This window comes from Zosterops lateralis (assembly GCF_965231275.1).
Source record: "Zosterops lateralis genome assembly, chromosome: 1".
Lineage (NCBI taxonomy): Eukaryota > Metazoa > Chordata > Aves > Passeriformes > Zosteropidae > Zosterops > Zosterops lateralis.
This window is the reverse complement of record NC_139762.1, coordinates 6,231,463-6,256,976: the sequence shown is the minus strand read 5'-3', so window position 1 is coordinate 6,256,976 and position 25,514 is coordinate 6,231,463. Positions and strand designations below refer to the sequence as shown.

At 44.6% G+C, this 25,514-nt stretch overlaps 1 protein-coding gene across 1 annotated transcript in view; it reads left to right on the top strand.

Moving 5' to 3' along the window:
* Positions 1 to 5,589: 5,589 nt before the first annotated feature.
* The window catches only part of LOC310916119 (sodium channel protein type 5 subunit alpha-like), a gene marked incomplete at its 3' end in the record, with an annotated part of 84,146 nt that continues 64,221 nt past the window's right edge, over positions 5,590 to 25,514 (top strand). The window contains exons 1-2 of the mRNA XM_083873411.1: positions 5,590 to 5,640; positions 21,318 to 21,636. Coding sequence (XP_083729537.1) covers positions 21,370 to 21,636 — 267 coding nt within the window. The 5' untranslated portion in view covers positions 5,590 to 5,640; positions 21,318 to 21,369. The remainder of the gene's footprint in view (positions 5,641 to 21,317; positions 21,637 to 25,514) is intronic.

Genomic DNA, 25,514 nt, shown 5'->3' with positions numbered 1-25,514 from the left:
ATCCAGTTTTAATTCACAACTGTTGAATTGCAAAGATCTCTGGTGAACGGGAGGAAAAAATGTTGCCTTTCGAGCACAAGTGGAGTTTCATGCAGCTCCTTCAATTTGCCCAAGGGCTGAGAAACACTGAACTAAATTATTCACGTGGTTCAATTAATGATAGTCTCAATGGTAAAGTCAGTTTAGTTTATGCTACAGGTCTTGAAGAAAATATTGCTGAAGAAAATAGCTTTTTATTCATTAGTTTATTTTTTTTCTCCCATCCCCCTTATCACTTTTGATTGGTTTGCAATTATTCAAGGATTTTCCATTACTTTGATTTCCTATGAAAAATGTGTGTCCTTTAGGTGGTGAAATGAAGCTCACTGCAGAGATGTACAGACGTTCTGAAATTCTTGTGTCATTCATTCATATATTTATTGTTCCACATCACTATCAAAGGAACAAACTGATATACCATGTTGTTGAGCTTGTGTTTCCCATGGGCTCTCAAAGGGAAAAGCTCTCAAGCCTCAATTTTTTTTTGTTTTGTTAATGTTGTGGTTCGAAAGAAAAACGAATGAGAGGCTCCAAGTCAGAGATATAATTTAATAAGAAGAAAGGTAAAAAGGTAAAAGTAAAATAAAATAAATGCAATAATACAAAGGATCACTGACAGAGTCAGAACACAACCTGAGCAGGATGGTGGAAGCAGTCCAGGTGAGGTGCTCTTCCTGAAGCAGTGATCCTGTAGAAAGGTCTGATAGCCCTGCTCCTCCGGGAATCCAGTGGATAAGTGCTGCTTGCACTGTCCCACATACCAGCTTATATCTAGGTGAGAATGCTTGGCTCCTCCCCCTGGACAGAGCATCTCACAATGGGATGAGGAGGTCGAAGTGGGTCCTTGATGGCCCATTAAACAGAGATAACTCCTGGAGGAAGTTACTTGTGAGTCATGGGCCAGGCGTTGATGGGCCATTAGCAGAAGACACTCCAAAGGCAGGGGCTTGGGAAGACACTGCCTCACCTGGTTTCAACAGTTCATGAAGATGGTGATAGAATAAATACTTTTCGTACATCCTACACTGCAACCCAGTACAGTTAATAACCTCTTTAAAAATGCAATAATTTAGGATAAAATTTTAAGTGATATATAGTTTATGGAAGATGTAACTGTCGAAGAGACCAGGCTGTTAATGCAGCCTGGGTTAAATAATTACTAAAATCACATGAAATATTCTTCTGAGTGACGAAAAAAGGAAAGCAATCCATCTGGAACCAAGGCTGTATGTCACACAGCCACCACAGGCTGTGGTGTGTTTGTAAAGACATCAGTAGGATCCAAAATTAGGAGACTCAGAGGAGAACCAGAAGGATTTGGAAGCTTATTTATTTATAAGGGCACATTTTCTTACTGCTGTGCTTATATTCATAATTTTATCTCCCAAATTTTTGGGACTTTCTTGTGGCCTGGAAGATTCTGCTGTGGCCTTTCATTACATAAAGAGGGTTTATAAGAAAGATGGATGGAGATTTTCTATCAGGGTTTTAGACTGAAGAGGACAGGTTCATCTTTGACATAAGATATTTTTGCTATAAGGATGGTGATGCACAGGGTTCCCAGGGAAACTGTGGCTGCCCCATTCCTGGAAGTGCCCAAGGCCAGGTTGGATGGAGCTTGGAGCGACCTGGGATAGCAGAAGGTGTCCCTGCACCTGGTCTTTAAGATCCCTTCCAACCCAACCCATTCTTTGATTCCGTGATTAAAGAACATGGCAGGGGAACTGTCTTCCCTAAAACAGTATCACCTTTACTCAGAGTTTCTGCAGAAGGTAAATTTCACACTAGAGGGTATTTATCATTTCTTACACCAACAAACAATTCACTTAGGGTACCAAATGAACTTTGGCATCTGATCTCCTACATTGGTGGAGCTCTGGCTCTGTTTCAGGGTGGCCTTTCCAGAGAGAAGGATATTAGTGATGCTTGTATATGTCTGACTAACAGTTAACTGCTTTTACAATAAAAAAATACTTCCTCCTGGCACACAAGCTGGCAAAGATGAGTCACACCACATTTAGGTAAGGATGTGTTTAATACAATCTCCTGGGATGATGTGATACCAGGGCAGTTAAATGCATCCCCAAATCCTTGAGAATGATGCATGTGGCTCATTACTGCTCCTCAATGCATCCTGCACCTCTTGGGAAGTTGACATTGAACAGGCTGGAGCTAGGAAACACCATCCCACCAGTGCCATGAAGTCAACTCCTCAGCTGTGGTTGTTCATATGCTATATGAACATGATGGCTACTTCATGATTAGTGTTTGCATTAGGAGGTCTCCTGTGCCAGGCATGTTCCCCACTTGCAGTGGGATTTGGAGGTGCTGCTTTTATTCTGTGCTCCTGGCTTGCATTTCTGTGTCTTCTGAAGGGAGGCAAATCAAAAAGAACCCAAATGCTTGAAAAGTGAGGAAAAAGGATTCTTTTTTTGGGAAGGTAGAAAATGAGAGAACCATATCAGTCCTGCTCCTGGCATGGAAAAAAATTTAAAGGTAGCTTTCCTTCCCTTGTACTTCTTCCTAACCTTTATTAATCTGATTTACTTCCTTTGTAAATATTGCTGGGTTGTTTTTGTTTGTTTGTTTGTTTGTTTTTCTATAAGCTGAGTTCAGACTGAGCTGATTTCATTATCACAGGATTGAGGATTTTATAGTATTATGAATAATTTCTGTATTTATAAAGACAAGTGAAACAGATGGGTCATCCTGGTGCTTCAACAAGGTTTTAACCGTGTTTCCTCCCTCTGTGAAAAAAGTAGTAGAGTTAAAAATTTACAGAAGAATTCACTTATGGACTGTAAAAGAAAGACAAGAAATTATTCAGGACCAGTGGATGAGACATTAAGTGAAATTTTGTAGCTTTTCCCTTCTTTCCCTGGCTGTGCTACTGAATCTGTGATACTGAGATACTGCTGAGTCCTCACCTTGAGATCCTGCTATTGTGGTTGTGAAGGAAGACGAGAGAACAGGGGACCTTCATTCATAAACCTAGTGGAGTAAGAACGAGATGGAAGAGAATATAAAAAATATTTTAATATATAATAGTATACATTAAATAAAATAAAAATTCCCTCTAACATGCTATTCATCCCCAAAACACACATCAGCACCTGTTGTGTCGTCAGCACAGAGCACTGTGCTGCAGTCTGTGAATCAGAGAAAAGACCTCCAAGATCATTGAGTCCAACCATTAAATTTACTCCTCCTTCACAGGAAGAAGCAGTAGGTTCACATGCCTTCCCTCTGTATCAGCTTAACTACCTCATGATAGTATTTTTTTAGCCATTTGGGGCAAGATATGCCATTTTTTGACATTGTGGCTCTATGATAGGATTTTCTGAAGGTCTGAGTACCCCCCACCAGGGATGTTGGTTCTGCTGCCCAAGACCTGGGAATGTTTCTGGGTGCAGAGAGCACTGATAGGGTGGGACCAGACCACAACCATCCCAGTGTGGAGGATTTCCAGCAGAGCTCTGCTCCTGGGACGAGCAGTGGGACCTCAGCAGCCATCCTGGCACAGCTTTTTCACTCTGGTGTGAATTCTTTTTTTGATTGAATTTAAAAATGATGTTGGAAATCCACTAAATATCACTGAAAAGATGCTGCTGCTCTTGTAATTTAGAGATGTCCTGCAGAGATGTGTTGGCACTGTGGCTGAAGGACAAACCATTTGCCTTTATGAGGTTGAAGATGTGCCCACCCCATAATCTCTTTGGCTCCTCATGAGAACCTGCTCCCCTTTGAGCAGCCAGTCTTCTGTCTCATGTTGAGAGGTTAACATTTGAAGATTTGTCTTCCTTTGTCTTCTGCCTCACACATCATTCTGTGCTGCTCTAAGCTTTCACAGGCTCTGTTCCCCAGCTCCATCTTTTTCTTGGTCTTCATTCCCTTCCATCTCCCTTAGTTTGTAATCTTTTGCCTCTCTGACCTCCACTCCCTTTTCTCAGTTCCTTCTCTCTGCTTCCTCACTCGGCTCTTCCCTATGATACACTCCATAATTTCCTTCATTTACAGAATCTTTGCATATTTTGAATCCCTCAGTTGATAATTCCCTTGAGCATGAGCTTGTCCTTGAGTGGACACCTGCTCTTCCTCAGTTGTCTACTCTTCCTGAGTGAACAACTGCCTTCCCAGAGCCACTGCAGCTCCTTAGTTTTTTTACTGGATGATCTGTTCTTTTCCCAGCACCTTTCCCCACCCTGAGCTGCTTTCACCTCAATATTTGTCACAGTTCCACACTCTTTCATGAGTGGCAGCAGATACTTCCCAACACATCACTGAGGCAGTAAAGCATTGCCAGCCTCCCCTGTTTGTCCTGTTTAATCTCAGTCATTTGAGGGCCTTTTTTCAGTTTTTCAGAAGTTTCTTTCACTTTTAGTACCTTGAATAATTCACATGGCTGGAAGATCCTTACCACTCCTCTCTTCACCTAAGTCTATCCATCTGTGATCTTCCCAGTCACTGCTGGGCAGCTTATTTTGGGTAAAAGCTGCTGTTGCCACTGATCAGAACTGCTGTCCTGTAACCATGATCCAGGGATCTGTTCCTTGAGGCTGGAGGCTCTGGGTCAGGCAGCTGCAGGAGGAGCAGGGTTTGGCTGGGGCTGATCAGAGGGTCCAGCTTTGGCACTGTTCACACCTCCCTCCTCCCTCTGCGTGCTGAGGGAGCCCTTGCTGTGTCCTGCTGCCAGTGCCTCCCTCTGTGCCCTCAGCCCTGATCAAATCCTCTCTCCAAGGCTCCAGTGGCAACCTCCAGCTTCCAATGCAGCTTTCCCTCTCTCCTTCTCCTGTCCCACCTTTCCCCCAGTCGCATTCATCCCGCCCTTGCTCCCCAGAGCCTGGCACCAGATGTGGCACTTGGGGACAGGGCTGAGTGTGGACTTGGCTTTGCTGGTTTAAGAGTTGGACTTGATGACCTTGGTGTTCTTTTCCAAACTCAACGAGTCTATGACAATGTTGTTCCTTCACCGTGCTTCCTGCTGCCAAACTGTGATTCTACCTGTCCACCATCCTGTTCCATGGTGCCTCTTTCATCCTCCTCTTCCCCGTCCTTCCCTTCTCTCATCCTTCCTCCCTCCCCATCATTTCTCTGCCATTATTTCTCCTTCTTCGCCGCACACCCCAGGCCTGTCCCCCTCCCTCGCCCCCCGTTTCCCGGCCTTGTCCCGCTCTGTTCCCGCCTCTCCCTCCCCGCCGTGTCCCCTCCCTCTCTGCCCCCACCGCCGGCAGGGGGCGCTGCGGGGCCGCCCCGGCCGCGCTCGGCGGGGCGGGCGGTGCCTCCCTCCCTTCCATCCCTCCCTCCCTGCCTCTATCCCTCCTTCCCTCCCTCCCTCTATCCCTCCCCTCCATCCCTCCCCACTCCCCCCCGCCGCCCGGCCGGGGCTGCGCTGGCTCCGCTCGGCTCCCGCGGCAGCCGCACCAGACGGCGCGGCGGCTCCGAGCCATGCGCGCTCGGCGGCGGGCGGGCAGCGCGCTCCGCGCACGGCAGCCGGGCCCTTCCTCCCCGCGGGACGGGACCGCTCCCGGACTAAAAACTCTATGGATACAATGAAGTGGCTCTGGGACTCTTGGTTTAGCAGGAAAAATTAAATAAACCAATGTAAGTTTTTCTCTCTTTTTTTTTTAAAAAAAATTGTTTGGTTGTTTGCTCGTTAATAAAATTATAATAAAAGAGAAAAAAAAATTAAAAAGAAATAAAACAAGGGGAAGAAAGAAACGGAAAGGATGCCCGCGGTTCAGAGCGTGTCACGGAGGAGGAATGAGTAGTGCCGGGCTTTTCCCTTCCCCGAAGTTTCCCTCGAGGCGGGAGGAGCGGCGGCACCGGCACCGCGACCGTCCCGTCCGGGCAGAGCGGCAGAGGGGACCGGGGGCTGGAGCACAGGGAACTTGGCGTAGCAAAGCTTGAGCCGGGCTGTGGAAGCAGAGGATATACAATCATATGGCTGTTTAAAGGTAATTCTGGCAGACAGTCGGTTTAGTTTCCATCTTCCAGAAGTGCCGGGAAGAACAAACAACACAGAAAATACTCAGCAATTGTTCAGTTGGTGTTACGTGGTGTCAGATGTGTTGGAGTGGAAATCTAGTGGCAGGTGTTGAAGGGAAGAAATGAGCTGGAATGGTTGTTTCTGTGGTGGCAGGGAAAATGTATTGTTCTTCTGTATCATGAGGGTGTTACTGGTATTACTTGTTGTAAGAACTGACATATTTTAAGTGTGTTTCTTAATGGCAACGAGCACCTCAAAGCTGTTTGTAGAACAGCTTTGCTTAAAAAATTTGGAGTTTTTACCGGCACAAATGAAAAACTTGACTTGGCTCATGTACATAAAAGCAAATCAGGGAGAACTCTGCTGCTCCAGCAAGGTGATCATGGTTTTATCAAGGCAGCCCCGAGGGGAGCAGTGACATACTGGAAGCACCACGAGAGAGAACGAAAGCTAAATTAAAGCAAAACTTATGCAACCGAAGTGTGGCTGCAATGGGAACAAACCAGACCTTCCAACTTTATTTTTCTTGGAGATTTGGGTGAGGAGGTGGGGATGAGCTTCTAAAAAGTGAAGAAACACACGAGCCAGGCACATCTATGGCAACAGGTCTTGTTTTGCCATGCAAGGGGTGAGCTGAGTCTTGTGAGTGCTTGAGCCAAGCTTTTCCAGTCACAACTGGGGCAGTGGCTGCTCCTGCAGACGAGCTTTGGATCCAGAGTTGGTGGCCCCAATTTCTCCCACTGCTGGGGCTGGCCAGCAGCTCTCCCCAAAACACAGGGCGGATGGTGGAATAAACACGGTGATTCAAAGAGGATTTGTCAATACTAAAAATAAACAGGCCCGCAGATGTGTCCTAGAGGGTCATGTCCAGGCACAGCATTTTCGGGGCCAATGAGCCGATTTCGGCGATTTTCTGTCTGTGTGTCCTGTCCAAGGTGCTGAAGTTCATTTTGCTGCAATTTCCCAGGATTTCGGGGTCTGGCAGAAGTGCTCTTGGAGGCTTCCTGTCATCTTAAACCAGCGAGGGAGTTCTCCCCTGGGTGGTACGAAGAAAAAGCAGGGATGTGTTTTCAGACACGTATGTTTGATCCGTCCTTTTGGCGTGGGGAAGCAGAGCAGGTGGAGACGCAGATGGATCCGGCAGATCCTATAAGCTTGTGGTGGCAGAGAATTGGAAAGGTCAGAGCTGTGAGGCAGTGAGCAGTGAAACCCTCTTATTCTAACGGACCAAGAAAGTGGTGGGTTTGGAAGTGTCACTTCTGCTGGTTTGGGGAGCATTGCCTTGATGAGACATCTGGCTCTGAAAGAGTTGAGGGGAGCCCAGCATCAGGACAGGATTGGAATGATACAACTGGAATTGGAGTGATGTCCACTGGTTTTGTAAATATTATTTTATTCTGGTGCAGCCTTTTCAAGTGGCAAATGTGGTTGACAGAGAGCTTCAGAGACAGAGGGTCCTTAATAAAAAATCTCTTGGTTTTGGGACAAATGTCTCAACATGTAAGTAATGGAAGTTGTGGTATTTTTAAATTAATGTACCAAAAGATCTCAGCCTTGAGTCGTGGAGTTTATGTAACTTTGGTAGGGGTCAGATCACAGTATTGCCAGAAATAATCACAGATTAATATTTCACTGAACTTGCTCATGATTGGAGTTGGATGTTGTAACTTGTTTTTTTAAGTTCTTGCCACTCACTCTGAATCATCCAGAGCACAGTTTTGCTCTTCTGTCTGAGGCTCTGAGGGTTTTACAAGCATGAAGGGTCAGCTTCTAAAGCCAGAGTTCTCACACAGAAGTGGTTTGTGCTGCAAGGAGCCCCTGCAGATTTAAAGCATGCCAGGGCTCTGTACAGTGTGGTAGGGAACGGATCCTGTTTCATGGCCTCAATCATTCATCAGAGGTCACAAAGGTATTCGGTTGCATCATTGGGTATGTAGCCTAAATACCTTGACCATGAAGGGGGTATGTAGACCACGGGACTTTGTGACTCTGAATGACAGCTCATGGGTACAGACTTTAAAACTGAAACAGAGTTGAGAGCATTTTATTCCTGGCTTGAGCCAGAAAGTGGCCTCGGTTCTCGCTGTGATGGACTAACACCTGTGGCACCAGCTACCACCTCCCAGGACCTTTACATGTTACAGGAGAAGGTTGAGTAGTTGCTGTGTTCTTGATTTAAATGCGTTGTCAAAATTATGTTTAAAAAGGTACTGATAGGAAATGTCATCCTGCCTGGGAGATTCATGAAACATAGTTACTTTTAATTTCTTTAAATATCCTATTTATCATATTAAAGGGGATTGGTTTTACTTCTCATTACCTTTCTCTGTTTAGTGTCTCAAAAGGATCCTTTGTTCTTGTATGGGAGTAAAGAACATTTTGGGTTGCATATTAAAACATGTTGGTGGTCATTTGGAAATCTTAGTCCTGCTTTTCAGAAGGAACCTGTTATTATCTGTTATCACCTTTAGTACCTTAGTTTTTGGAAGCTCAACTTGAAAAACATAGAAGGGACCTGTTGTTTTCAGAGGTGGGTGCTCAGCTCTTCCTGAAAATTGCTACCTCATAAGTTGTCTCTGAGGGTGCTCAAGATTTACTCTGGAAGATTATAGCCCTGATTCTTAAAAGCTGACAACAACTAATTTCTCAGTTCTCTTAAACAGAACTTTGGTAACACAAAAGCAACATCACTCTTACATATCCACTTGAATTTCTGCTTTATGTTTACACATTGTCTTGAGGTAGGGCCTTAATCACGTTATAAAGCAATTTATAGCTGGAGTTCTGTCATCACGTCTCCCTTTCACCATCTAACCTGGAGCAAAATACATGAAGTCTGTTGGGTATATTTCTGTTTGCTTGTAGTGATTATCTCTTCCATGGTGTCATGGATGATTGCAATCAGTTCAGATAAACATGTGTTTATTTATCCTTCAAATAGGATCATCTGTATGAACACCTACCAAAAGGAAACCCTGGTTATATTTCTATTGATCTTGGTTTATTATTTACTCTGCAGACCAAACTGAGGAGCCCACTTTGACCTGGCTCTGTCTTTTTGGGTTTCTCTTGCAAAGTGACAGTTTCTAAATAAGGAAGGCAATCAGGTCACATTTCTGGCTCTACAGGATTTATCTCATTGCTCTTCTTTCAAAGTAATTAGAGTTACTAATAATGAGGAAAAGAAAACTTTTCCAGGACTGGAATGTCCCTAACTCCTCTCTCCTTCTGGCAGTTTTTGTGTCACTGAAGAGATCCAGGTAGTTCAGAAACTTGGTTGTGTAGGATTCTTTTGTTCTGTTAGGTACAAGGTGTCTTCCTTTCAGGGCAGCTGCAGGTGATCTGCTCACCTTTACAAATGTATCTCCTTTCCCTTAGAATTGTGTTTCCTTACTTATTTCCCAATAATTCCGGAGCTGGTGTTACCAGCTCTGGGCTGTCAATTTGTAGTGAATGAGATCCCAGATTTCAGCTTGGGAGAAGGATAAGAACACATTTATTAAAGTCATCCCCTGTCCCAGTCCCTCAGCTGGCTCAGGACAGTGATTTTCTTAAATTCATGCAGTACCACCTGTCACAATCATGTTTGTACCCCTCCTTTTCAGGTTTCTAATCAGTCTGAGTTCACAGAGGCAAATTCCCATGAAAGGTGGCAAAACAACCAAAAAATTCTGTCTTCTCACACTCCCACCATTGAGGAGGTGTAGCTTGGCCTCCCACCAAGGGGTCACCTTGTGAATCATTAAAGTGCAAAATTTTCATGGGTGTCAAAAGATCCCTTATCTTTCATGGCAAAAACATGCCTCACTGCTCTTTGTATTGAACAAAGCCTCTGTTAATCACTGTTCTGCATAAGAAGAATGGCCCGAGTTTTATTTTTATCATCATATTGCAAGAGCTTTTTGAATGTAGAGATTTGACACATCAAATAATACTGTTGTACCAAAACATGCAGAAAAAATTATAAATTCTGTTAAGCTCCAAGTTTTCTCTTTACCCTTTTTCATTTAATGATAAAATTAGAGATTTTCTTTTATGTCATGGAGAAAACAAGTCCATACTTTTACTGAATTATTTATTTCATCTCTCAGCTTGAATTGAGTTTTTCCAGTTTGCTAAACTTTTGTGTTTTAATGCAATGCTGAGAGCCCTGGCAACAGGTTGTAGTTTCTTTTTAAATCCTGCTGGATTCCTAAGGTACTAAAACTACTCTGCATTCAAGTTATTGTTTGTAAGATATCTGCAACTTGTACTTAATTAGCTTGTACTTTACTTACAAACTTGTACTTGATTAATTTTAATCCAACTCTGGTATTGAATATCTGAAAAAAGTTTTACTGATTTTATTTGCAAGTGTGCAAATGTTCAGTGACTGAATGCAGACCGTGGGCACAATTAAGGTGTGTTGGAAGAAATGAGTCTTTTTCAATATTTATGGCACTTGAAGGCTGGTTGAGAACACTGAACCAGGTTTTAGGGTTTTCAAGAGGTCTTGGGGGGTGGGAGTTGTGCTTGAGGTTTGTTGTTTTTTTTTTTCCCTGTTGATTTTATGTCTTTAGAGAAAACAAAGGAATCTGTTTGATACAAAGATACAAAAAAGCTTGTTAATGGGCAATTTTGTAAAGATCCATTAGCTGAAGATAGAGACTAACTTTCTAAGCCAAAATCCATTCTTGAAGACTGTATTAGTTCTAAAGTGATTTTCCTGTGTTTCTTTTCCTCCTCATAATGAAATGGTCACTTTTACCCCCTAAAATGAACAGTTTTGTCAGAGGCTGGATACGCCCCTGGTGCTCCCGGCGGGTTTGCAGCATGTTGGGTCTAACAGGCTTTGCTTCAGGTTTAACAGAACCTTGGTCCTGGAAAACCAAAACAGGCCAGCACAGAGGGATCACTTCTGGTTATTTCCAGTAAATAAAAATTCCCCCCAGCTCAGATTTTGTGCCCCACTGCCGGCCCATTCCCGTCCTCCGAGGAGCGTCCCTTGCTGCAAGGTCGGACACTGCCCCCGGGAAATGAACTTTAAGAAAGTGATGATAAAGAAGGAAAAAAAAAAAATCCTCCCCATGGTGTAAAGCTCATAAAGAGGTGCAACTCTGTCATGAAGTTTTTGTTTTAACCTGTGATGCAGCCGCCAGAAGTGGGCAGAGGTTTAGGGAGAGCGATGTTAGCGGGAGCCTTTTGGGGAGAGGAGAAAGGAGCATCATTAAAGTGTTACAGCCTGACCTGTAGACAGGCACTTAGTGTTGTCTGAGGCCTGACACGCTGGTAGCACGTTCCATAATGCACAATTATAAAATCACGCTAAAGCCTCTTTAAAATACCTGCCTGATTATAATAGGGTAATTATGCCGCGTTTAATAGGGCTGAGTGCTGTGGGGAAGGAACCCCCCTGCACCCAACTCGCTCCTGCCCCTGCCATCCCGCCTGCAGCCGGCGGTGCCATCCCTTGGGAAGCCCTAAACCCTCCAAACCCCCCTGGGGTGTTGCCTGCTCCCCGTTTGGCTCTCGTGTTACAGGGGTTGTCCTTTCCTTCCGGACGGATTTTCTGGCTGTCGCTGCTCCCCATATTAGTCCAGCCAGCGCGACGTGACGCTGCCGCCCTCTCTCCCTCCCCGGGGCCGAGCACATCGCCTCCGCCGCGTCCCCAGCCCTGTCCCCAGCCTCCGACACCGCACATCGTCCCCAGCCGGGTCCCCCAGCCTGGTTCCCCAGCTTCCGACACCGCACATCGTCCCCAGCCGGGTCCCCCAGCCTGGTTCCCCAGCCTCCGACACCGCCTCCGGTGCGTCCCCGGCTCCGGCACCGCGCTGAGCCCCGCGCCTCCCGTGCTGCCGGAGGGGCAAAGGCGCTGCCAGCCGTGTCTGCAGCGGGAGGCTCTGCAAAGCACTGCAAGTATCTTAACAATTGTGGGGTTTTTCTTATTGTTTTTTCTCTCCCTCCGTCTTTATCTCTTTTCAACAGTGTCTGACGTCGAGAGGTCTAATCTGGCTCGGTGCGCGCGTGTAGTTCCCATTGAGCCGCTCCGTGGTGAGAGCTCCGGGTCCCTTGGGAAATCACCCCTTCGGCAAAGTTCCCCGGGTTTGCCGAGGTCCTCGCAGCTCTTCCCTTCCCCGCGTCCATCAGGCGGAGGGATGAGTCCTCTCCTCGGCTCTGCCGGCGTAAATCCAGATCGATTTGTTCGACTTCAGCAGAGCTAATCCAGATTTACGCAGCCCTTTCCCCGAGGACTTCCCCCGTTTTTCGCTCTAGGTGACCGTTAGTGGGCCAATGTCAAAATGCATCTGATCCAGGCAGATTCCCTGTCTCCAGATATTAATTATTCCCTGGCAGAAGTTTCTGAGGAAGGGCAGTTGGATTTGAAAACAATATACAAATTCTGTTGCTAATTTTAGAAAGTAAGGGGGATTTTTTCCCCTCCTGTTGAAACTAAATATAATTTGAAAGATAATGTACAAAGACTTAAATATAGCCTGCAATTATACATGGCATATGAATAGTTTCTCTTGGTTTTAACATGTTTGGTTTATTTTTCTGTCCTTCTCAGCAGACAGCTGTTAGATAAAGGGAGAAGAGTAAATAGTTGTTATGAAACCATACGTCATAGCTACAAGGAATAATTTAAAAAAAGAGGAATTATCATATGAATAAGGGAAGATAAAGACAAAATAAATCCTTTCTGTGCCTTTTTCCCTTGCCCTATCATTTTATGACACTTCTGTAGTAGTACTTTAGCAAAGAAGTACTTGAGTGCTTCTAGAACAAATTTCCTGTAGGTCCATCATGCTCCTCTTCCTGCTGGATTCAGGCAGGTTGGAACTGAGCCTCTGGATCCTTCAGGGCAGGATGAAATTGGGGTAGAAGCTTTCCTAGGAAAATCCTTGGGTCCCCTTGTGCTTGGTGGAAATTTTGCTTGAGTTATTCTGAATTTGCTTTTTTTATGAAACTGCTCAACTTGACAACCCCCAAAAGTTTTGTTGTGTCCGCACGGTGTCTGAGCAAGCACCTGCGAGGTGTACAGATGTCCTGGCTTGAACAACCTGCCTTTTCTGGCAGTTGTGAAACACAGTTCTGCTCCTCAAGTGCTGTTACATCTGGGAAAAATTGTTCTTTTGGTTAAAAGTTTCTTGGGGTTTTCCCTGTCTGGTGAAACCTGAGCAGTGCTGGGCTGGCGAGTCTTGCTCTGAGTGTTGTGTGCTCAATAGTCAGGACCCAGTAAAGCTTTTTAGCTGCTTCTTAGGACAGGTCAGAAAGAACCTGGGAACACTGCACTGGGTCACACACCACCTTTTCTAACACAGATTTGGAGAATGGCATAAAAGACCCTCAAATAATAATAACAATACTAAAAAAACACCCCAAAATGATGGTTGTAGACTCCTGGGAATAAGGCAAGTGGCTGAATATGAGGCTGTGATCCAAAAACATTGAAATATTCTGGGCTGTGGTTTTCTTTTATTAATTAGTCTAAGTGATGTTCAGAACCTGAAACCAAGGCTTTTAGACACATCTCTGGTGCCTAATTCTGCTCAGTGTCTCATAACAGGGTGAATCAGGAGACTGTTTATTGAAGTCAGTGATGCAGTGTCGATGTGAAAGCGACAGAAGGGAGATGGAGGATTTGTTTACGAGCAGAAAAGTTCCCTGGACAGTTTAACACTAACAGAGAAAATTACTGAATAGCTGCAAAGCGCAGAGCTTAAATGTAGCTGAAATAAGTCTTCTGGAGCATTTCCAGAACTATTTTAAGGGCCTGATCCAGAGCCTGATGAAGCCAAAGATAAAGCTCTTTTTGACTTCTTCAGATCCAACATTACATTTCAAAACATCATTCTCTCTCTGGAATTTTCTAAAGCTGTCTCCTAGGTGGTTTTTAAGTAACTATTATGCCAGATGTAATGTCTTTTGTGTTCCTTCAGTACTTGAATTTGTTGACTATAAGAAATAATAGCATAATGCTTTTGTTGCACAGGAAATTCTGATTTTCTGTGTAGTCGTTAGTTACACAAACCATTGAAACTCATCTTTTGTTGCTTGGCTTGTCTGTTGGTTTACCAGTGTGTGTATCTGTCTTATTCTGTAGCTTTTGAACCCACTGGACAACTTGATTCAGAGGTTCAGGACTAAGGGATGTTTGGCTTTTGCAAATGCTGTTAAAGGATGTTCCTGGGTTGAGAGTAGAGAGGCTCAAAGGAGCATCATATGTAAGAAAGTGACTGTGTGGTGACCCAGCCACACACTACACATCAGTGAATCCAGCAGAGTTCCACAGGGACTGCATTAGTTCAGTAATGTGAGTTTACAGAGTTCTTACTCATTATTATATTCTATTTTATATATGTTACTTTGCATTATATTCTATTTTATGTTCAGTGTCCCATTGTTAGGCCAGTGACTGCTTCACCTCCACCACCCAGGTCCGTGAGATCTGGTGTGGGTTATAATTGCATAGTTTTAAAGGGAGCTTGCAAACAAAGCCCTGGGGTCTCAGTGCATTTTGAAATAATCTGAAAAGGCTCCATCATGTGGATTCAGGGCTGGATCCAAGCCTGCTGAAGATTCTTGTTTGCTTCAGGAGGTTGTGGATAGTTTTCATGTCTGAGGAGTGAATGTCAGGGGTCGGGTACCAAGGGTGGTGCCTCAAGCTGTGAGAGATCCTGGTCCTGTTGAAAGACTGGAGGAGGTGACAGAGGGACAAAGATGATGTCCCCTCCTTCTTTAATCCTGCCCCACGACTTTGCAGCTGAGTCTCCCTGTGTGCAGGGGGAATGTTGGACTGTGTTGGCACTGCTGTCCCCTTATGTGCATCAGATAGGGATTAATAACTATATATAAAAGACAAGTTTTATTTATATCTGCATATTTATACAAAAAAAAAAAAAAAAAAAAAACAAAAAAAACCACACCAAACTAAACAAACAAAAACAACCACCCAAATAGGGAATGAAGCAAGGATATTGAAAATGCAATTTCCAGCCTCATGAGTGGCGTGCTCCCCATTTTGCTGGGAGCTGCTCTGTCTGCTGTGGTGTCAGATGGGACACGTGTGCCCAGCTCATGCCTTGGGAAGGCTGACCTGAAACAGAGAGTGGACAGAGCTAGAGAATCAAGTAGGTATTTATTGAAAGGCCTCCAGGATACACCTTGGGCAGGACAAGAGCCTGACCAGGGCTACACCCAAGGTGGATTTAGAATGGTCACAAAAATGGCTAGCCAGTCATGAGATCTTAACATTTTTATAAGTTTTGGTGCATTTGCATATTGGGGTTTAATTGTCCAATTCCAGCTTCAGGTTGTGAGGTCTCGGCCTTCTTGTTCCTCCCTTCAGTCCACCCTTGTTTGTGCTTTGGGGCCTGAAAGTTGTCCTTGGTCCTCAGCAGGAAAATGATCTGTTTTGTCTCCCTACTCTGTGAAGAGCTGAGTGACACTGAATGTGAGGCTCAGAACTGCACCCCTGGGCAGCACAGAACCTGAAATACACGAAAGCTAAAACTTAAGGCACCACAGCCATTGCAAGAAGCTGGTGCAGCCCAGGACGGGAGGCAGCCGGGATGGCGCTGAGGACACCCTGCCTCGTGTGGCCCATGCACTGAGGCTGTGCCTGTTGTGGCTGTTTCTCCCTCAGGCCCTGCCCGGCCCATCAGTGCAGGAAGGGAAAATGGAGGGTGTCCCTGACCCCGGTAATCTCCAGCTGCCACCGAGCCTCCCGGGAGGCACCCGTGGCCAGCACAGATTAACACAGCCCACAGCAGGGACTGGCCTGAGGCCAGCACGGCCCCGGGATCAAAGGAGCACGGAGGTGGCTGAGAGCCACCTTCGGGCCCCTCCTCCTCGCCTCGCTCTGCAGCGGCTTTTGCCTTCCCTGATGAACCAAACCCACCCTCTGCCGCCGGGGCCGGGTCAAAATGCTCCTTTCCCGGTGTTTGTGTCCGAGGTCTTGCATAGGATGTTTTTGTTTCCTTTCCCCGTGTCTTGCCTGGGGTGTTTGTGTCCGAGGTGTGATTTCAGAGCTGACAATTGGAGAAAGTCTTCAGGATCTTGCTCAGGGAGTGAGTGACATGGATGTGTGCTGGCTGCCTTTTTTCCTTGATGAGCAGACACAGGGTGTTCTGACCCCAAAGGATAAATGATGGTGGTGCAGAGCTGGGAACCATCGTGGGGATGTCACAGGCAGACCCAGTGCAGAGGCACGGAATGAGCTGTGCCCCATTCTCCAGAGTGTCCTCACTGGCCCAGCTGCCTCTAGGAGGAGAAGAACAGGAGGGAACTATGTGCAGAGTTATTTTCGAGTTTAAAAGGTCACAAGGAGCCAGGGAAAGCACAGGAATTGGCATCACCAGCACTGAAAGTGGTGTATTTGAGTGGCAAGCCGGTGCCTTGATTTGGTTTGCGGTGGGTAGTCTAAGTAGAGAAGCCTTATTTCTGTTAGAGAGGTTGTTTTTGAGGGCTGTTTGTTTGCCAGGATCAGGAGGGTGGTGGTTTAAACCATATTTTGGAGGGATTATCAGTGTTGTCCCCATCTGTTTCAGCAGCCCTCGTGCCCCAAAATGCAGAGGCTATTTCCTGCTGCATGGCTGAGCCCTTTCAGGGAGGTCCCTCATCCCATGCATTCCCTTTGGACTCTTTGATTTTCAGCTTCTCATCCCTGGGCTGATGGCAGCTCTGTAAGGCAGGGAGTGCTGCTGACCAGCCCTGCACAGCCACACAGCTGCCAACAACCAGCCCTGAAATTGAGAAGTTTGTTTCCCAAGGTGGGGCTCGTGCCAGCTGCACTGTTTTAATGGTGTGATGGTCCCTGGGGGTGGCCAGGGATCAGCCCTGCCTTAACTTCTGTGTGCCTGTTGTGTTACTCCTTCCCAACAGTAACCCAAAGTCCTGCCCAGGCAGGAAACAACCTGAGCAACAAGCTGGAGGAATGGCTTTGCAAGGGAATTTTCTCGCCTTACTTCAGTGGTCCAGAGTCTCACCCTGAATGCAGAGCACAATCACTTCATGCTCATTTTAAATTGTGGCAGCTGAAAGTGAATGTTGCTTTGCAGGATCGTGTGGCCCAGGGAAGGAGTCCAAAAGCAGCATCTCACACATTTGGGTCTGTGGGGTGTCAAATACATAGAATATTTTCTTCCCAATGCCAGTTTGAAAGCTAGTTTTATAGTCACAGCTAGCATTGCAAATGTTTGAGTCACTCCCTGGTACATGGTTTCTTCCAGGAGGCTTTTACAACTTTAATGAATGTGAAAGTTGTGATTAGCATGGGAGATCATTGCTTATAGCAACTCCACAATGTATTAGGCTACCCGTCAGTCTTGCTGTTAGAGCACTCTGCAGAATTCAATAAGCAATGTTATTTACACTGTTGTCTTTAGGAGACTGAGAAACTTCCCAAAATGTCTTATAATCCAGGAAAAAGCTTTGCTGCAAAGCAAGTTCACTTCATTGATTGCATTTCTTCACTTTGGTCACTAAATGGCAGGCTAAAAATAAATTAAAAAAAAAACCAAACCAGTATTGAGATCAATCTCTAGTTGGTTTTGACTTGTCATATCCAGTTAAAAGCAGAACCAATGCTTTCTGAAATGTTAGTGATGTTCTGGAGCTTTGTAAAGCTGCATATGAGAGAAAGCATCAATAGCAGAGTGTAAGATCTCTTAATTTGGGCTTCATACAGAGTTTTAGGCACATAAATGTCAGACTAAAGTTCAAGTGTTCATCAAAGTCCTGTGAGGATCTCCAATGTCAATGAAATTCCTATTAAAAACTGTCCTGTGAGGCTTTGCTGCCTGCAAATGCTGGTTCCTTGAAACAAAAGTTGCATGAATTGTTGAAGAAAAGGCCTTCACAGGGTGAAGGGGTGTCTGAAGAGAGTTTCTGAGCAGGAAACAATGAAGGAACTGCTATGGGATCTGCCACAAGAGCCAAGCTCAGCTGCTTTGCTTCAGCAGTGAGTCAGCTGGGGCCACCATCGTGGAAGGCAGGGACAGTGTGTGTGGCTCTGTCCCCACACCTCCAGAGAGGCTGAGGGCTGGGCTTGCATCTCCAGTGTTGCAGGTGCTGGAAATCCCTCTTTCCCAGAAGCAGGAGGGCAGGCAGGGACCAGACCCCCTGTGCTGTGCTTGGCATCACCTGGTGGTTCCCCATCCTGACCCTCCCTCTCCAGAAGCACCTCATGGCTCTCTGCTAAGGCTGCTGCTTTTCTGGATGTTTTTCCCTGGACTGGCAGCCTTGTGCCTTTGAGGAGGGGTTGGAGGGAGGGGGAGGCCAAAACAGAGGACAGGCTGGGGTCCATTAGCAAGACACACAGGTCTTGGCTTTGACTGAACATGAACTCTGGGCTGATGCATATTTATTTATTAATATTTTCCATTTCATGCTGCTGATTGTCCCAGATGCAGGGGAGGGAAATGACTTTCAAATGAGAAGATTTTTCTTAAGCCTAGAGCATAGCTGCACTTGGAATGCAAACTTTAATCAGTTGCTTGATGGAGAAATATGTAATAAAAGTGCAATCTCTGCTGGGTTCCCTTTCATCCCAGTATCAGCTGTAGGGTTGTGTCCCTTGGAAGAAATATGGATTGTGTGCAAAGTAATTTTGGCTCTTTGTTACAATCTTGTTGCAGAGACCATCTACCTTTCTTATGTGCTTATTTATCTTATTATCACAGCTGTGATAAATATTAATAACAGTGATAAACGTGTCTTGGTGGGGAAGCTGTGCTTCCCTGACTTTTTTTGGGGGAAGGTTGAGTATTCATAGTTTGGAGATTTTCTGAGTCTTTTCTCTTGCATTCAAGTGTCTGCTTCTTCAGTTCAGCAGCAGTCAGGTTCCTGGGCTCTCAGACACTGGAGTGTCCTTAACCCCTTAACCCCTGAACCCAAATCACTTCTTCCAGCAGCCCAAATCCTCTTGGCTCTTTGCAGGCAGTCACAACCTGAGCGTGAGGAAACTCCCCTGAAGAGCAGCAGTATCTCTCTGTGGCTGATTTAGTGAGCTGTTGAGGGTCCATCATCCCTCCCATCCCACTGTGCCCAAGGGGCAGCCCAAACACCCCTGACAGTTTTTGCTGTGCACCTAAAAAAAGACCCTGGGTGATCCTGTAAATGGCTGCAGTAAAGAGCTACTGGAGGAGGCTATTTTTTTTTTTTCAGGGCAAAACCAGAGAGGCTACTTAGCATAGTTTTACATGCTGCTAATGTGGTTTTATTGCTTCTAGGACCTGACCTACTATCATTATGTGCTGCTGTGGATGCTTTTACTCATCTGGAGCTGGTCCAGGGGTCTCTAATGGGGCTCTGCACTGCATGACCTAGGTGTGCTCAGCATGACACCATCCTCTGCACTGGGGGGGCTGGTTTATCACACTGCTGTGGGCTGGGAGGATTGGGAAATTGGGCCAGCAGCATGCTCTACCTTGTGCTGGACTTTGGGTCCTGTGGAGTACTGGGTAATGGAGGACGGGACACCCCTGTTGTCCCCATCATCACACAGGCCATGGGAAAAAGGAGAATAAACCTAACAAAAGAAGAATGCCAGAATAACCCAAGGTCCAGGAAGGATAATTCATTTGATCCCTGCTTGTTCAAACCAACAGTAATTCAGAGCATAATGTACAAGCTTCAGTAAATCATTCCTGTGTGATAGACTGTGATCAATGACAATTTAATGAATTCATTTTAAAATGAAGTCAGAATAGGAGAGACAGTAGTTATTTGAAAGCATCCTTTACTCAGAGAAATTGAGTCAATAAATATGCTGTTTGTCATGCAGAGTCCAGTTAGAGTCTTGTTTGCTAACAAAAATGTTGTCATCACAGAGCCTAATAGACGCAAACTATCTGGAACTATCCATTGTAAATAGACAAATTCCATCTGAAAGCAGAAAACAACGGTTGTGGCTGAACAAAGAACAGGATCCTGCACACGTTGCTGAATGAAAGAGAGGAGCCCACCTAAAAATCTACTATTTTGTTTGTCACCAGAGTGTATTTTGATTGAGTATGAATGGCCTGGTGGTGGCAAAAATACAAGGTCTGTGTTTCTTCTGTGAAATGAGTTTTAATTGTTGTGGAGCGAGGGCTTCTCTCACTGGAAAAACATGCCTCTAAAGTCACTTTAAATTGCAAACTACGGCTTCAGTGAACTTGGATGGATTTGTGCAGGCTACTAGAACAGGGAAAAGCTTCATCCTTTTTCAAACAGTAGTTTTACATTAATTTTCACAGCTATCCGTGTTGTTTAGTGCAGATACAAGAAGGCTTTTTGTTCGGCTGTGCTTTTCACACTTGGCTTTATTCATGTAAGTTGAGGAGATGTGGCAATTCTTACTTGTTTTCATTCAGGCAGAGACTGGAAGTGTTAACATTGAAGTACCATCAGGACAAGACAATCAAACTTCACAGGTCTGGGTTAGAATCCTAGAATAAAAAATACTCTAAGCTGGAAAGCACAAGGATCCTCGAGTCCAGCTCCTGGATGTTCAAATTGGTCTTGGATGAAAGAAACGTGGTTTTCAGATAAGACAAATTGGCAGCAGTAGCTATTCAGCATCGTGGAAGCTTGGTGTGCTGTCATGAAGGTCCCAGAGCTTTTCCAGGCACATTTGAGCTTCCATCATCCTTCAGCTTTCAGAGTGTGGAGGAAAAGAAAATGCTCAAAAGTCCTGAGAGATGTCTTGCAGATGGTATTTCCTATCCCAGAGGAAAATTAAAATTATGTTACAGAAGCCTAAGACAGAGATTATGAAGAATTTTTATGGGATTTAAAAATCTAAACTTGACCCTTCACTCTTTAAATTTGGAATAGAACAGCTGGGGCATTTTTAGATTTTGCATCATGTGGCCAGACATCGGCTGGGTTAAATCTGCCTTGCAGTCATCTTAGGAACATTGTTCATCCACTCCCAGAGCTGCATTTTCAAAAGTGAGTTAGGAATTTGAATCTCTGTTGCTTTCAGTGAAACTTAAGCTTGTGTGAATCTAAGTGACTTCTTAGTTTGGATTTATGATCCCAAAGGACTGAAGAACTGAAGAGTATTCCACAGTCTGTCTATAAAGTCTGTTTAGATTTGGTCACGTGTGATTCCTTATTGAATACACAATTTCAGTCATTTTTGTTTTCCTTGATGTTCTGTTAACCACACAAAAACAGAGGAAGAGTTTCCTGATGAAGAGTTTCTTCAACAAGTTACTTGGCAGTCGAGTTAGTTTCTTTTGTTTCTTTAATTCTGATGGCTTTGTTCTTCTTGCTTTTCTCATGGCGCTAACTTTTGATAACTCTTTTTTTATTATTATTTCAGCTGTTTCCAGTACTAGGAGTAAAGACCAGTAAAGACAGAGCAGGATGAAAAGATGGCTGACTTCTTGTTACCACTGGGTACTAACAGCTTCCACCGGTTCACGCCCGAGTCCTTGGCTGCCATCGAGAAGCGAATTGCAGAGAAGCTCGCCAGGAATGCCAAGCAGGAATACAGGGAGCAGCTGGGCGAGGAAGAGAAGCCTCAGCCTCAGTTTGACTTGCAGGCCTGCAAGAAGCTGCCTGATATCTATGGGACTGTTTCTCCAGAGCTCATTGGGGAGCCCTTGGAGGACATCGACCCTTTCTACAATGACCGTAAGGTGAGCGCCGACCCTCGGTCCTGCTCCTCTGCCTTTGCTAAAGCGTGGCCCCTGGTTTGAGTGCTCTGTTTGTTATCTTTCTACAGCCAGTAAAAATATTCCTTTCCCAGATTAAGGATCAGAATGTTGAGCAGGGCTCCCGAAAAACGTCTTAGCAGGAGGGCAAAGAAGGATAAAAAGCATAATTGAAACTTGTGTGTTTTCAGATAACCCTGAGTATGAATATACAATATCTGAAATGAGCAGAGCACTAGCTGAGTTAATTGAAGCCAGAGGTTTTTATCTGCCCTATCTTGCCTTCTGCATGAGCTGTGACTTCACAGGTCTGTTGTTTATCACTTAAGGCCCTTAATGTTAAGGGCTTCTGGGTGACTCGAGCCTTGCGCGAGCACTCTGCACAAGAGCAGGAGGCAGCTTCACAACCATTCCTGGGGAGCAGTGGTTCTGTTCCTGCTGAGGAAGAGCAAAACTCCATTTAAGATGACCAAAATAGAGCTGACTAGAGGTGTGAGTAGCATGTGCAGTGCTGGCACTTTGCAGAATGGTGAACTTTGTCCCAAAGTGAGCATCACCTGGTGAGGGATCACGTGCAGGCTGGCCCAAAGCCACAGCAGTGCAAACAGCTTCTGTCAAAAGGCTGTTGACAGCAGAGCTGGGCTGGTTGCTTCCTACAGTTCGTTCCCCTTTCCAAGCATTTCACAAAACAGAGGACAAAATAAAGCTTGGAAGCCTTGTGTATTTTTAGGCAGCTTCCAGTTTTTTCATGTACTGCTCTTTCTGATTTTGGGCTATGCTATTTCCTGTAAACAATGAATTGATATGGCCATGATAGTGCTTCTAGTAAAACAGTGTAGAGGTGGGTGCTAGAGCTACAGAATAAAAGTTAAATGGATAAAGACAAATAGATTACTTCCCTGGAAGGGCCAGAATTAATTTACCTTTTAATTTGCCTGCTATCCCCGGGCATATTTATGGAAGAATAAACTGAAAGTAGTGTTACAGGGTGAAATAATAATAAAGAAGCTAATTTGTGTGACCCAAGCCTTTGGTGTTATGCAACGGGAGGATTTATCTACTTTGGCAGCATATGATAAAACTATTTACTTTGCCCAGGTAGTGTTGGAGCCTTAGGTTGTTTTACTCAAATAATTTCCACTGCGTTGATTTGATTGCCTGTATTTGGCTTTTTTTCTAATCCCAAATTCTTGTTGTCTTAAGCAAATGAATTGGAGGCAGAGGAATTATTCGTATGAGGACAGCATGTTGGATTTGGCACTAAAATATGTAAAAATAATCAGGGAATAAACACCATTTCCATACCTCTTCATCTGTTTATGTGAGGGATAAAGTTATCAGAATCACCTGAGAGATTTAAAAGCAATTTACCTTCTCAAAATTCAATGGGATTAAGGCTTTACTGCCTTTACTGCAGCTCCATGAAAATATGAAACACATTCCATATTTTCTTTATCCATGGATAGTTCTGTATCTCACTGTCCCTCCATCCAGTTCTTCCCCTCCATTTTTAAAGCAGTGCTTGTGCAATTCCAGGACTTTGGTCCAAAAACAGGCCAAACCAGGCATTCATAGTGATCACCTGTCTCTTGTTTCTGACATCCAGTTGGAAACACTCCAAGCCCTCCAGATTCCCCTTCCCATGGAGATTTTCATCACAAAAAGCATCTGTCTGCAGACATATTTCAGTCTCTCAGTCTATAAACTCTCAGCTTTTATCTCCCTAGGACTGAAGACCATTGTAGGGGCACTTATCCAGTCTGTTAAGAAACTTGCAGATGTGATGATCCTGACCGTTTTCTGCTTGAGTGTCTTTGCCCTCATAGGCCTCCAGCTCTTCATGGGAAACTTGAGACACAAATGTGTCAGGGATTACACCATGTATAACTTCACCAATGGCTCCTTGTACATGGATGGTAGGACGTGGAACAACTCAGAGGAATTTCTTAGTGATCCAGGTAAGCTCCTCTTTGCCCTGTAATTGGTTTCTGTTCATCTGAGGTCTGGGGATTTTTGTTTGCTTGTTCTGTTTTGATTTTTTTTTTGTTGTTGTTTTTGTTTTTTGTTTTTTTTGTGTGTGTTTTTCGGTTTGTTTTGGTTTTTGTGGGGATTTTTTAATCATTTTGATTTTGTCTCTTTTTTTAAAAAAAATATATATTGATGAGGGTCTGTATGTGAATCAGCAAAATGTGACTGCTGGCTTATCATGATGTGGTTTTGAAAGACCTAGGTGACTTTGTGTGAATCTCTATGGTTCCTTCACAGTTCATGCTGAAAATACTTTTGGTGCTTTCCTATGAGATCCTAGCTGCCTCACTGATGGTTTTCACACTTTTAGGGTGTCTTATATATTTTTAAAGCTCTGTTTTCTGGAATTGAACAATCACATGAAAGTTTCAGCTCTGTCTGTGTGGGTCTGGTTTGCATGTTGTTTCTCTGAAGACATTTTGTCGCACTTGTATTTTCTAGAAAAACTTTTGAGTTAATGACCTTAAAAAAATCAATAGATAAAAGAAAAGCAATTCAGTCTTTATTAATCTGAAAAATCCCAAGAGAATTGTTTTAAGGAAATCTTTTGCTGTTTGAGCCTAATTCATTATTTGGGTCAGGCCATCCTCTACAAACTCCTGACCAGTGACCTTTTGTATTTTATTTCATTTGAGGAGAAAAATGAACCACTTAATCAACCCATCAACCCATCAACCCATGAGTTTTGGTTGAGAGGCAGTGTCATAGTGTCATGGGATAACTGTTCTGGCTCTGTGGACCCTACAGTCCTATACCTGCAGCCACCTGCATTATAAAAACCCCAAATCGGACTCGTGGGAGTTGTCTGGCTTAACCCAGGGCTCTGTTGACCCAGGCATTCAGCCAGGGTCAGTCCCTCCTTTCCTCACTGGTGACTTCTGGCCTCTCTGCCCAATTCCTCTCCCTGTGGTCTGAGAACCCTGGAAGCAGTGGTGTTAAGAGGGTTTCCTCCAAGGAATGAAAAGCTCACCATGGGTGTCTTTAAGGCATGATGTGGGTGATGCAGCATTAAGGAAGGACAGGTCACAAAGCCCTGGCTGAGTGAGGGTTGTCTTTGGATCTGGCCCTGACCATCAGATTGTGTGTCCTCTCAATGTCCCTTATCAGAGCCCCTTATCAGCTGAAAGGGGAAAGAGCTCTTGGACTTTTGCTGGATGATGTGGAACCTTCTGAAGTGTTATCCCATCCATGTTACCCCTGCTTCCAGTGAGGAACTAGTAAAGATCAAGAGAGATAAAGATCAATGAGATAAGGATGAACAAGATAAAGATTTGTGCACCTGTGATGAATTAAGGCATTTCAGGGCTCCTCTACCCACAGAGATAACTGAGAGCTGTGTGAGGTGCTGCTTTCCCTCTCTCACAGAGGCATTGAGGGATAAAACAGTGCTGGCTGGAAGCATAAAGCCCTGCAGTAAAGGTGAAAGGAAGAAACGGAGCCATGAAGATAGTCTGGCTCTCTGGAAATGGCAATAGGGTAAATGTGATACAAGATAGTCTGTTAAAATACAGATAATGTCAGGGCCAGCTGCAACACTGCTTTAAATGTGAGGAATTGTACAGCTGCTCCAGCATACCATGAGCAGGTTTATTTATGTAGTCCTGATATGGGGAGGAGGGCAGACACTCGCAGAAATCCATAGAGGAAATCCAGCAATGGTTAAAAGGGTCACAAAAATATATTTAGGGGAAATTTACCTATTACAAAGATAACCAACTTCTTGAGATAATGGATTAAAACGAATTAAATTTTGGCCATGTGGCATTACAAGTAAGTAATAATAATATCAATGACTGTTTTCATAATATCTGAAAATAAAGACATGGTGTATTATG